This window comes from Nicotiana attenuata, chromosome 6 (assembly GCF_001879085.1).
Source record: "Nicotiana attenuata strain UT chromosome 6, NIATTr2, whole genome shotgun sequence".
Taxonomy (NCBI): Eukaryota; Viridiplantae; Streptophyta; class Magnoliopsida; order Solanales; family Solanaceae; genus Nicotiana; species Nicotiana attenuata.
In genome coordinates this window covers 41,468,477-41,485,378 of record NC_031994.1, presented here as the reverse complement: position 1 = coordinate 41,485,378, position 16,902 = coordinate 41,468,477, and the positions used below count along the sequence as shown (strand labels likewise).

General features: G+C 37.9%; 1 protein-coding gene across 1 annotated transcript; it reads left to right on the top strand.

The window, feature by feature from the left end:
* LOC109226886 (CASP-like protein 4D2) lies at positions 14,108-15,733 on the top strand. The gene is made up of 3 exons (XM_019391780.1): positions 14,108-14,314; positions 14,812-14,947; positions 15,332-15,733. The coding sequence occupies exons 1-3, from the start codon at positions 14,169-14,171 to the stop codon at positions 15,569-15,571; spliced, it is 522 nt and encodes a 173-aa protein (XP_019247325.1). The 5' UTR covers positions 14,108-14,168; the 3' UTR covers positions 15,572-15,733.

Below are 16,902 nucleotides of genomic sequence, written 5' to 3'. Positions count from 1 at the left end.
CCATCTGCTGCCTCAACTTATACATCTCTTCCCTCATTGCTTTGAAATCCACCACGTCTACCTCTTTTGACGGGTCCATGATACTGGTATCTGATTCTTGGCCTGTCATGTTCGGTTTGTTTTTTGACCGGGTGTTGTAGGAATGGGTTGCCAGGATGCCAACCAACTAAACCACCTGCCTGGGCTCATCGTCAACAACAACTTTGTTAGTGATTAGAGCATTAACAAATAGATAGCCGCCCTTTTGGGGAATGAATGCACCTAAGCAGTTAACGGTTTCTATTATGACTTCGCTTGGTTGCATGCGTCATCCTGGCTTTCATTTTTCTTTATTTGCCATGTCTTTCCTCTCATTCTTCCCTCGTGTTTTCCATTGTTTGTTTCTTGCCTTTCCCTCTTTTCTTTGTTTTCCTCTCACTTTCCTCTCTTTTCTTTTCCTTTTTTTTGCCTTGGTTTGTCTTGTTCCCATTCTCTCCCTGCCTCAAAATTATTTTTCCGTTCTTTTCTTTCCTTTTCTATTGCTCCCTTTTATTTCCTCTTATTTGCCTTCGTTCCTTTCGTTTGGTCTTATTTTCTTTTTGTTTTTCTTTTTCCCTCTTTTATTTTTCTTTCCTTTCGTGTTTTTTCACCTCTTTCCTTTCATTCTTTTCTTGTTTTTCCTTTTTTCATTTAGTTACGGTCGAATCCTATGGAGATTGCCTACGTATCACGACCCCGTGTGAATCAGACCGAGCGTAGTTCTTGAAAACAAATGCGAAAATAAGGAAACAATCTTTGGGGAATTTTTCTCAACTTTTCATTAATAACAACTGCGATTACAAAAGCTACCAGACTATTTGTTTTTTTGTTTTTTTTTTTCTTTTTTTTTTCAAAAAGGGGAGTTACAAAAACAGACTCAAAAACAAAAATACAGACTCGATTAACTAGGAATACATCAAAGCTTCAAACCCTGGGGCCCGCGGGGCATCACTCGGCATCGCCACGGGCCTGCGCAAGACTGAGAAGGTTTCAATGTCAACTGGGTCATCCCGGACAAGGAATTTTAAGGAAAAGTGTGACTTATTTAAAGAAAATTGACTATTTAATGACTTATTTTGGCTTTAAAAGAAAAGTGGCTATTTTGTGTAAAAATGTTTATTTAAGGAAACAAAGGCTCGGCAAATACGGCCTTACACTTCCGGGAGGGAGATTTTAAGGCTGTGCCCGCAAACCATTTTAAAATGACTCAGGGTGGCTGTTCTTGCAAAAACAGCCTTCCGGCGCTCCTTTTGGGGACATTCGGCTTATTTTAAACAAGAATGGCGGCACCCGACTTATTTTGACAAAAAGTTAAAGTCTTGGTATTTTTGGCTATTTGTGAAAAAGGGTGGTTGGACACGACGAGGGTTGCCTACGTATCTCACATCCGGTGAGAATCAAACCAGCGTAGTTCGGTCAAATAAAACTAACTATTTTCGAAAACAAGACTCTTCTCCCTTGACAAATACACTATTTCGGAAAGCAATACTCTTTTTGTATTTTCTTTTTTAATAGAACAAACCATTTTCGAAAACAAAAAATATTCCTTTTCTTTTTTCATTTTTCTAAAAAATTCGGCAGAGTTTCGACACTATTCTGACATTGGTTATTATTAACTCTCTATACTGCTATTTCTTTGTTCTGTTTTTTTTTTCTTTTTTTTTTCATTTTCCCAAATACTCCAAAGCCGATCAGCATGCAAGCCCGAGACAAATAAATGTAACACGTAATGCATCAGGATGGTCTTTTTCATTTCAGGTTACTTGTCCTAGACGGACCCAACCCCTGTGTTGAGTCTCCTAAGTCATATGCACGTGATGCAAATAAGCGCTCCTACTAGGGATCCGGCATGGAGTCAAGTTATTCTAGGTTCAAAACCTGGGTATGTTTTCTAGACTGTGTACCCGAGCGGACAACTCGAGTTGAGGAGGGGGCTACGTACCGGGGACCCGCGAGATCATCCGGCTTAGTAACTTGTCCGGCCTCTTTCTTATTTCAAGGTATGACACTAACAGAATAGGGAGTCTCAACCAGTAAGCACATCCCCGGAGGTGAGAAGAGAAGGGTTTCGGCACAGTTTATATATACAGTTCAAATAATATCAAAGCGGTAAAGCATTTAGCACATTAGGCAGGAAACATGTAGGAAAATCAGATAAAGCCAAACATAACAATTATTCTAAGCTCGAATTCTTAAACCCTGAACCGAAGTTCTGGGTTTGTGTCCCCAGCAGAGTCGCCAGAGCTGTCACACCTCCTTTTTCCTACACCCGCAGGGTGTAAAGGAGTTTTTNACGGTCACTCAACTGCTATATTTGGCTAAAATCTGATTTTAATACATGTTAAAACCTATAGTGCAATTTTAGAATTATTTACCGCCTTTAGTCAATTATTAAGAAAGTGAACGTCGTTTAAGAACGTGTTTTTGGATCACGTCACATGGAATGCACCCGGATCCTCGACACATTCTTATTCAACGTTTTGGGATTTGGATTTGGGTCGCATGAAATGCACACCCGTATTTAAGAAGGTAAAATTATTAAAGCGCGCCTGAAGTGGCTAACGGATTATTATCTTTGCGGGTAGTCGTGAAATTCGCTAAACGACATGCCCGAATTCTAAGTATTTTGATATAAGCATTCAATGAGGGTCCCGCAATTTATATGTTTTGTGCGGCGAGGCTCGTCTCATTTTTTGTTTAAAAGGCAAGTCCTAAAGTAACTATGATTTTCTATTTTTATTTGTCTCTAATAATAAAAGAAAAAGTCCTAGCTAATTAATATTAAAATCCGAGCTTCAAGTTCAAGTCCAGGTTCAAACAAAAGGGCAAGCCTTTTAGTTTGGACCCGCTACCTAACCCGAAAACCCAGATTTGTGTCATTCCCTTTCATTTTTCCTTTTATCAATTATGGCCTACAAGTTTTAGTAATTATTTAAGCATTCAGTCTTCGTTTGGGCCTCAACAATTAACCCAGGAATATGGAACTATAATCAGCTGATTGAGTCAATGGATTAATGTTATGGGTTTGAGAATTGATCAGTAGGACCAAGATGATTACCTAGCATGATTACTAACCAAATATTGAAATTTCGATTTCAAGATTAGCTTTTAACTACTTACGCTGGTTTGGATACCAGCTCTACAGTCATTCACACAAGGAGATGAGATCAGCAGGAGAATTATCATATGCAGCACTTATACAATGCCAAAGCGAGTAATCTGATGACGAGTAGTATCCATAAACTTCATTTTTAATTCACAAAACAGTTGAGATTATTTTGAAAGCCAAGGATTAACTGATTAACAATTAAACTATTGAATAGTCTAAGCCACAATGCTGATTTTATACCTATTTCCAAACCTGGACATGGATTGAGTTTTAACAACAATAGTCACGCATGTAAACCTATACACGAACGGGTTAACTGCTTAAATTCACAAACAGCCCAATTATTTTTGGATTAGAAGAGCTGAACTACTGAAGGCAGCTACCGAAACACAAAGCCATTTTAAAACTGTTTTATAATTACTGAAGATGAGTCAGGCGTTCAACTCACAATAACAGTCTGAAAATTAATAGATATACAGTCCAATTATAACAGTCTTATAGTTCAAAATGCACTTCATTACAAACCAACACTAAGCTATATACACAAGTAAACTAATATATCTAACTATCTACACCTCATTCAAATGAGTGCATGTCAGGAAGCAGAGAACGGGAAATTGCTCTATCTCATTTTGGTTTCAACAGCTACATCGAGAAATGTTGAGATGTGTACCTGAAGTGTGAGTCAAATAGACAAAAGGAGAAGTCAGCAGTAGCAGGTGACAAAATCAACAGACCACAACTAGCCACAATAGGAGTAAATTTTGAATTAAAACAACTTCTCAAAAGCCCAGGAATGAATTCAGAAATTCAACAGCAGCTAATTGATCAAAAACGATCTTGTTTGACCTCAAGTTCACTCGAAATTGAACTAAGAAATTACAGAACACTCTCAGCAGTCAAAAACACCCAGGAACAACTCGGATGAACCCCAAAACACCTTCAATTGCATTAAATCTTCAAGTACAGAACAGAAACAGAGAAATCTAAGCTAATTTTGATGCTAAGTGAGCTAACCAATTGAATTGAGAGCTGAACTTTTAAAAAATGATCAAAGGAAGATCAATGTACTGATTTTTTTTTTGGATTTTTGGAAGTTTTCTGTTGTTTTTGGATTTTTAGATCTAGGAGAGATTTTGAAATTCAAATTTTAGCTAAAAAAAAACTGGTGGAAAGTAGGGGGAGAGATCTAGGTTAAACTACTCTTCTCACTAGCCTGAAATTACTAATTCAACCCCAACCTTATTGACTAACCATGGTTAACCAGCCATTCAGCAACTTAATCAGCTAGAACCAGGTTCAAATTCAGATCTTAAATCAAAACTATCTACTGAAGTTCAAGTTACCAATTACCATCAACAATCAGACCAACTAATCAATTTGACCATATCATCAGTATGAAATTAGAATACTAATCACAACTTAAACTAACCAAATTTAAACTAATGAGACAATCCAAACAAATACACATCAGAACATAGAACTGACTCAAAAATGCAACAGCAACCCTAATTAATTACTTGAACTCGTAACAAGATGAGAAGAACTAATCATGAATCAACACAGAATGAATTGTAAAAGCATGAACAAAATTAAGCGAGGAAGAAGAACAAAACATGAATCAAAATGGAATCAAGACTAATCCTAAACTAATCAGTAAGCTTAAACCTATACTAGTATGAACAAACTTTGAAGAGAATAGAATCAATACAAGATTAAACCACAAAAAAAACAAAAGCATGAACCCAGATTCAACTATAAACGGAAAACAATTGAGCAAAGACGAGGGAACTTACTGATTCGGCCTCTACTAGCAAATACATTAACCCGGCAAGAGTTGACCATGCAGGGGAAGTGACTAATGAGCGGGGTACCTTAGCTTATGCCAGGTTGAAACCTTCCTTTAATAAGTCCCCCACAAAAAAGCAAAAGAAGAAAGAAAAGAATTTCCTAGTTCTTTGACCCAATACCTGCTGAATGGGAATTGTTTGACGACTTGATGAAGATGTGCTTGTGGTCGAAATTCTTCCACCATGGAAGATGTACTTTGATGGTGCTGCTCATCAAGATGGAGCTGGAGTCCTCTTTCTTACTTCTGAAGGAGAAGTGCGTCAGAAGAAATTCAAACTTCCTTAAACCCTAGATTTGTAATTCCATCAGTGCCGGTTGGATTTGGAAAAATGGTTTAGGGATTTGAGTAGAGGAGGGTGAGGAGAGTGTAGAGTGTTAATTTGGGCGGATTTGGAAGAGATGGGATTTTGACCGAGTTTTTTGATTCAATATTCGAGCAGTTCCGGCCATGTTCGAGGGACGGGACCTGGGGGGTCTGATAGAGGATGGCCAGGCGGTCTTATGGTGTTAATTTGGACTGATTTGGGCGAAGTGGTGTCATGGCCGGAAAACTTTGATCTAACGTTCGAAACGTTTGGCCGGGATTTGAGGGAATCTAAGGTTAGATATGGAAAGAGGAGGACGAGAAGAATCAATGGTGAAGTTTTGGGGTCGTTTGGAGCATCGCCGCCGGCGGCGGCGATTTCCGGCGGGGCGGAGTGGCGGAGGCGTGGTGGGGACGGTGGCGTTACAGGGTACGAGGAAGGGGAAGAATGTTTTAGGGTTTGGAATGTTTTTCGGACAGATTTATTTATCATTGTGAACACATCAGGGCCGTTTGATCATAGGGAATGAATGGCCTGGATTATGTGACGCCGAAACGGCGTCGTTTTAGGGTATGGGGGACCTTGACCGGATACTTTGTGGATTGGGCTGGGGAAATGGGTATTGGAAAGGGTCTTGGGCTGAGGCTGGCGCGAAAATGGCCCAAATAACTTAGACCTTGATTGTTGTTTATTTTCTTCCTTTCTTTTCTTTTGTATTCTAATTTCTTTATTGTTTTTATTTCTTTTGCAAAATTAACAAAACCTAATTTAACTCCAAAATTAGACCAATTAATTATCTAAAAATAGAATAAATCCTAGTAAACAAAAGAAAACTAAACAAAACGCAAAAATGCAAACAAGTGACTATTTTTGTAATTTTCTTTATATTTTATTAATTAATCCTAAAATATGAAATTAGATCCTAAATGCAAATGTCAAGAGTATTTTTATATTTTTATATGAATTAAAATGCACAAATAAAATGCAAACAATTAACAAAAAATAACACAAAATTCACAACTTGTAAAATAATGAAAGAAATCATTTTGTTTGAATTTTGGGAACAATTCACTTAGGGCAAAAATCACGTGCTCACAGCTGCCCCTCTTTGCTCGGGAACACGAAGAGTTGTCGTGCAAAGATAAGTGAGCGGAAACGAGCGATTTTTGCCAGTTCGAATATTCCGTGTGAAGCATTTTTGAAAGATTTGACCGCGCCCTGCTTCTGAGGTTGCCTACATATCCTTGGCTAAAAAGGAATCAGGTCAGTGTAGTTCGGGAAGGTTTGGTAGCTGGGACTACCAGGAGCTGTGACTTTCACTGCTGTTGCTGTTGCTACTGCTTGCTGACCTCCTTATTACACCGAGTCGAAATAAAAGAAGCTAAACTAAACTATGATCTGTGAATTACAAAAAAAGGTCCTATCTATGTCTTCAAACTTGCTCTTGTGTTGCCTTGTATCCTTCCGACGGCATTCTTGCGTTGTTGCCTTGAATTGTGATATGAGATGTTTCGCTATTCCTCCGAGTGATGCCTGACTGCTGAAATTTGAAATACATTCCTCTATTCTCCAGGCGGGCTCCTGATTGCTGACACTTGAAATGTATTCCCTTGTTCTCCAGGTGGGCTCCTGATTGCTGAACTTGAAAAGTATTCCTTTGTTCTCCAGGTGGGCTCCTGATTGCTGAACTTGAAAAGTATTCCCTTGTTCTCCAGGTGGGCTCCTGACTGCAACAAAATAGACAAACAAAGAAAATTTTCTGCCCTAGTGTGGTGGCTGGGCATAAAATATTAAAAATTAAAAGATAGAATTTGAATTGTACTTCCCTTGTTCTCCAGGTGGGCGCCTGATTGCTGAAACTCGAAAAGTATTCCCTTGTTCTCCAGGTGGGCTCTTGGTTGCTGATCTTGAAAAGTATTCCCTTGTTCTCCAGGTGGGCTCCTGACTGCAACAAAATAGACAAACAAAGAAATTTTTCTTCCCCAGTTTGGACTAGGAAGATTTGTGAGTTGTTAGCAAAATTGTAAACCACTTATACTACTGATGCAATGATGAGAGTGAACTAAAGACTAGACTAGGATGTGCGTCTCCTACGAGTAAAACCAAAACTTTGACTAGCAAATGCGTCTGCTAAAATAAAACCGGAATGAACCTAACTAGGAAGTACGTCTCCAAAGGGTGAATTTAAATGACCAAGGCTAGGAAATGCGTCTCCTAGGGATGAAAACTTTAGTGACTAAAATTAGGAAGTGCGTCTCCTATGAATGAACTCAATATTTAGGAAGTGCGTCTCCTAAAGGTGTAACTTCAATAAACCAGACTAGGAAGTACGTCTCCTAGGGCCGAACTTAAATGACTCAAACTAGGAAGTGCGTCTCCTAGGGGTAAATTTAAATCACCAAGACTAGGAAGTGCGTCTCCTGGGGGTGAAAACTTCAGTGACTAAAACTAGGAAGTGCATCTCCTATGGACTCTTAATTCCTGAAAGACCCAGACTAGGAAGTGCATCTCCTAGGGGTAAACTCTTAATTTAGGAAGTGCGTCTCCTAAACAGTATAACCTGAAAAACCTAGACTAGGAAGTGCGTCTCCTAGAGGTGAAACTTCAATGACTCAAACTAGGAAGTGCGTCTCCTATGAATAAACTATCAATTTAGGAAGTGCGTCTCCTATAGGTGAAAATCAACTTCAATGACTCAAACTAGGAAGTGCGTCTCCTATGAATGAACTATCAACTTAGGAAGTGCNGACGCCGAAACGGCGTCGTTTTAGGTTATGGGGGACCTGGACCGGATACTTTGTGGATTGGGCTGGGGAAATGGGTATTGGAAAGGGTCTTGGGCTGAGGCTGGCACGAAAATGGCCCAAATAACTTAGCCCTTGATTGTTGTTTATTTTCTTCCTTTCTTTTCTTTTGTATTCTATTTTATTTTATTCTATTTATTTCTTTTGCAAAATTAACAAAACCTAATTTAACTCCAAAATTAGACCAATTAATTATCTAAAAATAGAATAAATCCTTAAACAAAAGAAAACTAAACAAAATGCAAAAATGCAAACAAGTGACTATTTTTGTAATTTTTTTTATATTTTGTTCTAAAAATAACTTAACCACTAATTAATCCTAAAATATAAAATTATATCCTAAATGCAAATGTCAAGCGTATTTTATATTTTTATATGAATTAAAATGCACAAATAAAATGCAAACAATTAACAGAAAATAACACAAAATTCACAACTTGTAAAATAATGAAAGAAATCATTTTGTTTGAATTTCTGGGAACAATTCACTTAGGGCAAAAATCACGTGCTCATAATCTGATCTCGAAGCTGCGGATGTGATTCTAGAGGAGGAAGATGAGGCACTGAATGCAAAAGACCGCCTAGCAGTCTGCCTGATGAACATAGAAGAGGTAGATGGTGAGGACTTAACGGAGTGGGTTTTGGCCCTTGAAGGCCAATGGTACTGGAAAAGAGAGCTCAAATTTGAGCCTTTACACTTAGAAGAAAGAAAAGACCCCTCTAGCTAAGCCATCAACTGAAGAGCCACCACAATTGGAGCTAAACCGTTACCGTCTCACCTCAGGTATGCTTTCTTAGGACCTAGTTCGATATTACCTATTATTATCTCATCCAGTTTGTTAGATGTGCAGGTAGGACAACATTTGCAGGTTTTGAAGGAGTGCAAGACTACAATTGGGTGGACCTTTGCAGACATAAAGGGTATCAGCTAGGGCTGTGCATTTGGATCGGATATCCGAAATCCAATCCGATCCACTCTATTTCGGATTTTTGGATTTCAGATTTCGGATTTTCGGATTGGATACGGATTGTGTTTTATGAAATTTCGAATTTTTGGATTGGATTCGGATTGGTATGATCTAAATCCGATCCGATCCGAAATTCGAAACTATATGTACCTATATAAATACTACACTAAAATTTTAGGGTTAGGCTTATTCATTTTTTATACACCCCCTCACTCACTTTGATTTTTCCTCCTCTCTTCTCTTCAGTGAAGACTGAAGAGTCTCAAAGACTCAAAGTCTCAAACTTCTGATTTTACTTTGATTTTTATGTCTCTTTCTTCCGCCTCTCTTCCTTTCTCTTATGTCTTTTATGTCTCTTTCATGTTCTATTTTTCAACTTTTGATTTTACTTTGATTTTTTTTTGTTTTGGTAGATGGAAGATGAGACAAGAGACACCGAATAAACTTCAAATTGTTGAAAATTTTGGTGAAAGAGATGCTTCAACTGATTCCACAACCAACAACAGTGAATCTCAATATGATTGAATGGTGTTTTAGGAGATGAATGGTGTTTATTCACTCAATTTTTTTGATTATGATTGAATGGTGCTTTAGGAGATGAATGGTTTTTTCTGATTGAATGGTGTTTTAGGAGATGAATGGTCCTAAGTCCTAACCAGCAATTTTGTGACAATCCGATCCGACAATCCGAAAAATTATCCGATCCAAAGTTTAAAATCCGATCCGATCCAATGTTAATTCGGATCGGATTCGGATTGCCATTTTCAGAATCCGAAATCTAAAATCCGAATCCGACATATGCTAAATCCGATCCAATCCGATCCGTGCACAACCCTAGTATCAGCCCAACATTTTATATACATAAGATTCTACTGGAAGATGGGCACCAACCTTCCAGAGAACATCAAAAAAGGATGAAACCCAACATGAAAGAAGTGGTGAAGAAAGAAGTGATTAAGTGGTTAGATACGGGAATCATCTTCCCCATCTCTGACAGCAACTGGGTCAGCCCAGCTCAGTGTGTGCCAAAGAAGGGTGGAATGACTGTAGTGCAAAATGAGAACAACAAGTTGATCTTAACAAGAACAGTCACGGGATAGCGAATCTGTATGGATCACAGAAGATTGAACAAGGCCACTCGAAAAGAGCATTTTCCTCTGCCATTCATTGATCAGATGTTAGATAGATCGGCCGGGAGGTCCCATTTTTGCTTCCTGGATAGATACTCGGGATATAAACAGATCTCTATTGCCCTGGAGGATATAGAGAAAACGTCCTTCACCTGTCCGTATGGTATCTATGCCTTTCGAAGGATGCTCTTTGGCCTATGCAATGCACCCACCACATTCCAAAGGTGCATGATGGTCATCTTTAGAGATATGGTAAAGGACATAATGGAGATTCTCGTGGATGACTTCTCAATGGTAGGGAACTTATTCGATGATTGCCTTATGAACTTGAAAAGAGTATTGAAGAGGTGTATGGAGACTAATCTGGTACTGAACTGGGAAAAGTGCCATTTCATGGCACAGGAAAGTATAATCTTAGGACACGTAGTGTCAAATAAGGGCATTGAGGTGGACCGTGCTGAGGTTGATGTAATTGAGAAGTTGCCTCCACCCACTTCCATCAAATCCATAAGAAGTTTTCTTGGTCATGCTGGCTTCTACAAGCGACTTATAAAAGATTTTTGTAAAACATCTAACCCTTTGTGTAAATTGCTTGAAAAAGATCACCCCTTTGTGTTTTTTGATGACTGCATGGTATCTATTCAGGAGTTTAAGAAGAGGCCGGTGACTGCACTAATCATAGTGGCACTTGACTGGGAGCAACCGTTTGAGCTGATGTGTGATGCAAGCGACTATGCTGTGAGAGAAGGTCTTGCGCAGCGAAAAGAGAAAGTCATACATCCAATCTACTATGTACGTAGGACATTGAGTGGTGCCCAACTAAATTACATGGTGACCGAAAAGGAGATGCTAGCAGTGGTGTTCGCATTTGAAAAAATCCAGGCCATACCTGATAGGCTCGAAGGTAATTGTTTATACTAACCATGTTGCTCTCAAGTACCTAATTGAGAAGAAGGAGTCAAAGCCGTGCCTGATTCTATGGGTGCTAATGCTGCAAGAATTTGGCTTGGAAATCCATGACCGAAAGGGAACGAAAAACCAAGTGGCTGATCACTTTTATATGCTGGAAGGAGCAAAGAAGAAGGTTGGTGTGGAAGAGATTGTGGAGAATTTGCTAGATGAACAACTATTGGCCACAAGCCTTGAGGTAGCACCATGGTATGCAGACATTGCAAACTACCCAGCGAGCGGTATTTTCCCCTATGACCTTTCCTATGTACAAAAGAAAAAGTTATTCCGTGATTGTCGCATGTACTTTTGGGATGAGCCTTATTTGTCAGGATTTGTGTTGATAACATGATCCAGAGATGTATCCCCGAGATAGAGCAATATTCTATTTTGCAGACTTGTCACGCATCCTCATATAGTGGCCATTTGGGGGGAGTAAGGACAACTGCGAAAGTGTTGGATTCGGGCTTCTACTGGCCGACATTGTTCAAAGATGCACACTTCTAGGTGAATGGTTGTGATGAATGCCAACGGACCAGGAATATTTCCCGCCGACATGAGATGCCCATGAACCCAATTCAGGAGGTGGTAGTGTTTGATGTATGGGGAATCGATTTCATGGGGCCTTTTGTCAGCTCATATGGAAATAAGTACATACTCGTAGCTGTGGACTATGTGTAAAATGGGTAGAAGTTGTTGCACTCTCTACAAATGATGCAAAGGGGGTCATTGGTTTTTTGCGAAAGAATATATTTACCCGGTTTGGAACTCCAATGGAAATAACTAGTGATGGAGGCACTCACTTCTGTAACCGAGCCTTTGCAAAGTTGTTAGAAAAATATGGTGTTCGCCACAAGGTTGCCACCCCATATCACCCACAAACGAGTGGGCAAGTGGAGGTTTCGAACAGAGAGATAAAAAGTGTTTTGACAAAGACCGTGAATGCTACAAGAAAGGATTGGGCGAGAAAGTTAGATGATGCACTCTGGGCCTGTCGTACCGCTTTCAAAACTCTGATTGGTCATGCCAAGACGTTAACTAAGGCGCTTATTGGGAGGCAGCCCAATTCGTAACGTAGATTTAGTTTACTTTTAGTTTTAGTTTGATATTGAGGTGGACTAACAAGAGAGTTTTGTGTGAATTTGAAGTGTTTTGATAGGTTTGGATCTAATTGGAAGAAAGATGTGCTCGGGGCTAAACAAGCTGTTGCAAAACGAACAAGAAAACACTGAGCCATCGCGGGGAAAAGTCGAATGCGCAATCTTAATGTGCCTCGCGTTGCTTAGCACAAGGTACAATGCTCCACACCCCACCCCATGCTAAAAATTCACTTCCCCACACGCTACCTCGGAGGGTCTAAGGCGCGATTGATAGCGCGCCTGCTGGCGTGATGCACTGCTTAAACGCAACCCCTCACATGGCCTCGCCGTGTCCACCTATATTGTTTATAGAATAAATGTTAATAATTTCTGTTACCATTGCTTCAGCGGAAAGAAGTTTTCTAAAATTAAAATTGATAAAATCTTACCTAAGATCAACAATGTCTCAAGAGAGGTTAAATAAATTAGCTATATTGTCAATTAAAAATTAGGAGAAATTGAATATAAGGAAATTATTAATAACTTTGCATTTAGAAAAAAAACTAGAAAAAAAAGAAGAAGATTAAGGCCTCTCATAAAGTTTGACTTTAGGCCACAAAATTTATCGGACCGCCCCTGAAGATAAAGTTTGAGAATCAAAATGATTTTTAGCCGTTATATAAATACATTTCATATTAACGAAGATACACAAGTTCTCTCCTCATTAAAGTTGTATAGGGACCTTCTTTGTCTCCACGTGTCTCCATCAACCCTCAGGCATGATAGTGACCATTTCTTAACGAAGACAAATACCGAAAAGGAAAGGAAATTTCACCAGCAAGTATAGAATGGAATTTTTGTGATATCATCATTCATCAGTTAAATTGCTTGACAAGTTTCGTCCTTTTATGTTGTTTAATTTCTTGATAATATCTAGTCGGATTTGACAGCAATTTTTAGCATACCGCATCGAAATTTCGTGATTTCACTGGTGATGTTGCGTTTCTAGAACGAAACAAACAACCAACAGAAAGTGACATTAAAGAAGGATTCATAAGTCACACACCAGAAAAGAATGTGTGTGTTCTAATATATATGATCCACCACTAAAGCAGGCAGGTTCGTTTTATTGCATTGACATATATATGCTTCCAGTAAGGATCTAAAGGATGATGATGAATTAGGCAAAGGGATGTTTTTCCTTTTTTTTCTTTTTGGTCTTAAGTATGTTTAATTTCATAAGGTTGTATACATTGACTATAAAAGCGTAGGCAGTGTACCATGAAAAGTCATTTGATAGGTGTTAAAGAATAAAGATATATTTATTAAACAACTAGGCTGTCTCAGGTGTAAAAACAGAAAAATAGAAGATATAAAAGAGTTTCTCAAATACTTGTGGGTTTTACACAGGGATCTGCACGATAAATCGCATATTCGTTTACCCTAATTATCTAATTGGCTTTAATGCTGCAGTAGAAAAAGGTTATAATACATGAAAATGGAGCATATAGATTAGAGTAAAATAGTTGACATGAAATTGTATTATAGAAGAATTATGCAAATATAAAAAAAAACTACTAATTCAAGTGAAAGAGGGGACTAAAGCCTTTTATCTCCTTACAGCTTTAACATGAATCGAATATACACCTTATTCACTAATTATCAGTTAGAGTACTTCAACATAATAAAATATTCTAATATTTATTGGAATGGATAAAGACGTCATACCCTTTTCTGTGCTAGGGGAAACTAATTGGCATCTAAGCTATCAGGAAATTTCATCTAGAGTGACCGTAACAGTACAAACACGAATTCAGACAAAAAGACAAATATAGTGATTAATGTGTAATCGCTCAATGTTTGTATAGTTGTAGTCCAACGGTATAAAAGGATGCTCTCACTACCACTCCAAATGTGCATAGATCTTAGAATTGTTCAAAGATTAAGAAAAAAAGAATGACAACACCAAGGGCAATAGCAATCCTTGTTCTCAGAATCTTTTCAATGTTGTTGTGCGCTGCTTCTGTGCCGCTCATGATTAACAACAGTTTCACGCTTAGTGGTGGCGAAAAAACCAAATACAGTGACATTAGGGGCTATAGGTGAACTTCTGCTCCCCTTATTTTGTCTCTACTTTTTGCTCTAACCAGAATTAATGAGTAGGGTAACAAACATATTCTTGAGTAGTAAAAATAAAATGTTAGCATGATTCTTGTCAGGAGTTAACTTATATTATATATACTAAGAGTGTAAAAGTGTTGTTTGCTTCAGTATATTTGTAGCAGGCCAACAATTTCATATTTTTTTTAGATCATACAATTAATTCCACTTTTATGCACCATATAACTTGTAGTAATCTTTTAGGTGATTTGATACTAGCTAGTGTGAGAATTATTTTACTTCGTTGTGTTAAAACGTTAAACTAGCTCTTTGTAATTAGACAATAGTATATCTCTTGTCATCGAAGGATGTTGTCTGATTATAATAGTCAGAGGTTTTGAATTCGAGCTATGAGAATGAAGTCGAGAAAACTAAGCTCCCTCTCTGTTGTCGCTATACTTAAAAGAAGTAACATGTTAATCATTCTCTACTATTACAGGTATGTCGTATCAGCCGCTATGGTTGGATTTTTGTACTCATTCATTCAGCTGCCCTTCGCAATGTATTATGCCTTCACAGGTAAAAAGGTTATTAAGGGCAGGTTCCTGGGCATGTTGGATTTCTACGCAGATAAGGTCTGCTTTTATAACCTCTTCTAACTCTATATTTTAATTCATTACACAATTAAGTAACTCGCTGCAAATTAAGTAGGCAAATTGAAATACTATTTGATAATTCAGTGTCTTACTCATTTGAAGGGAGCCTTGGCGTAACTGGTAAAGTTGCTGTCATGTGACCAGGAGGTCACGGGCTCAAGCCGTGGAAACAGCCTCTTGCAAAAATGCAGGGTAAGGCTGCGTACAATAGACCCTTGTGGTCCGGCCCTTCCTCGGACCTCGCACATAGCGGGAGCTTAGTGCACCGGGCTGCCCCTTTACTCATTTTACGTCCCACATTGGTCGAGGAAATAAACTGTTACACATCATTTTAATTGAAGTTTTGAATGAAATTGGCTGCAGATTATAACATTCTTCTTGGCAAGTGGACTTGGTGTGGGATTTGGTGTCAGTTCTGAACTCAAACGTTACATAAATGGATTTGTGGATACTATTGAAACATCGGGGATTGATACATTCGAAGAGTTAAGGACCGAGAGCAAAAAATTCTTTGACAGGGGTACTTTAGCAACAACTCCCCTTTTGGCAGGATTTACAACCATGGCTGTTCTCACCATTATTACTTCCTTCCACCGCAAATGAAGAAACTTTTGGGTCAACAATTTTAATAAATGAACCTCGAGGCCCTGTTGGTTAATTCGTGTGATGTTTAATAATCTTTTTTTTTTTGATGTGTTGATTTTTGGATGCAATAAATGCTTATGTGCTTGTCTCAATAAATATCAAAAGATTTGTGGAGATCTACTACTGTCTGCTATTACAATTATATATATAATGGTTTTTGCTTCTGTTGTTAATTTCTTTGAGTTTCTACTGATGGTATGGTAATTTCTAACACAAGGAAATCAATCTTGATAATTGGGGAAATAGTTAGAAAAATCCATCCAAAACCGTTATTGCAAAAGACTGCAGGAAACATCTCATGTAGTATAATTTTGGGCCTTGGATTACATGTTACTGTTGGACTGGGAGCTTATTCTGACCAAAGTCTTCGTAAAAAATTGCACGGGGCGTCCTATTTGGTCGCTCCCATTTAACCTATACCCATTTTTTTTTTTAAAAATTTTAACTTGTACCCACTTTTTAAACAACTTCAGCCCCTTTCTCCTCCTCCTTCTCCTTCTTCGTTTTCTTCTTCTTCTTCTTCTTCTTCTTCTTTCTTCTGCTGCTGTTGGTGCTGCTATGAAACTTCAGTTCATGGGATGATTGCCATAAGTATGTTTATCAGATTATTTAAAAATAAATTATAAATAATTACGTAAGTTAGTAGACAATAATTTGTGAATATTTCCACGTACGGGAAGTTTAAGGTCACACTTAGTGATTCTTTTCATGATAATTCTGTTCTTTTCACGTTTATTTGTTTCCAAAATTTTATGATTTAGATACTGTTGGCAATCTGATTATTTTATAGTAGTCTGATTATAACAAAACTAATGAATCCAGGACAAAAAAATTTCAGCTTTTAGTGCTGAAGTTTTACAAATGAACTTAATAACTTCAGTATCTTCTGCTGAAATTTTAAAAAAAGCTTATCCAGGACAAAAAAACTTTAGCTTATTTAGTGCTGAAGTTTTTATAAATGAACTAAATAATTCCAGCATCTTCTGCTGAAGTTTTTGAACAAGCTTTATGACAAAACTAATGAATCCAGGACAAAAAAACTTCAACTTATTTAGTGCTGAAGTGTTTACAAATGAACTAAATAACTTCAGCATCTTCTTCTGAAGTTTTTGAAAAAGCTTATCCAGGACAATAAAACTTCAGCTTATTTAGTGCTGAAGTTTTTATAAATGAACTAAATGAAGTTTTTGAAAAAGCTTAATGACAAAACTAATGAATCCAGGACAAAAAAACTTCAGCTTATTTAGTGCAATTATAAACAAAAACTTCAGCAAATAGAGAACAAAACT

Excerpts from the sequence above, each read along its gene's own strand:
- LOC109226886 (XM_019391780.1), top strand. The coding sequence starts at position 14,169 with ATGACAACACCAAGGGCAATAGCAATCCTTGTTCTCAGAATCTTTTCA. Across the intron at positions 14,315-14,811 it reads AGTGACATTAGGGGCTATAG|GTATGTCGTATCAGCCGCTA; the intron begins GTGAACTTCTGC and ends CTACTATTACAG. Across the intron at positions 14,948-15,331 it reads TGGATTTCTACGCAGATAAG|ATTATAACATTCTTCTTGGC; the intron begins GTCTGCTTTTAT and ends AATTGGCTGCAG.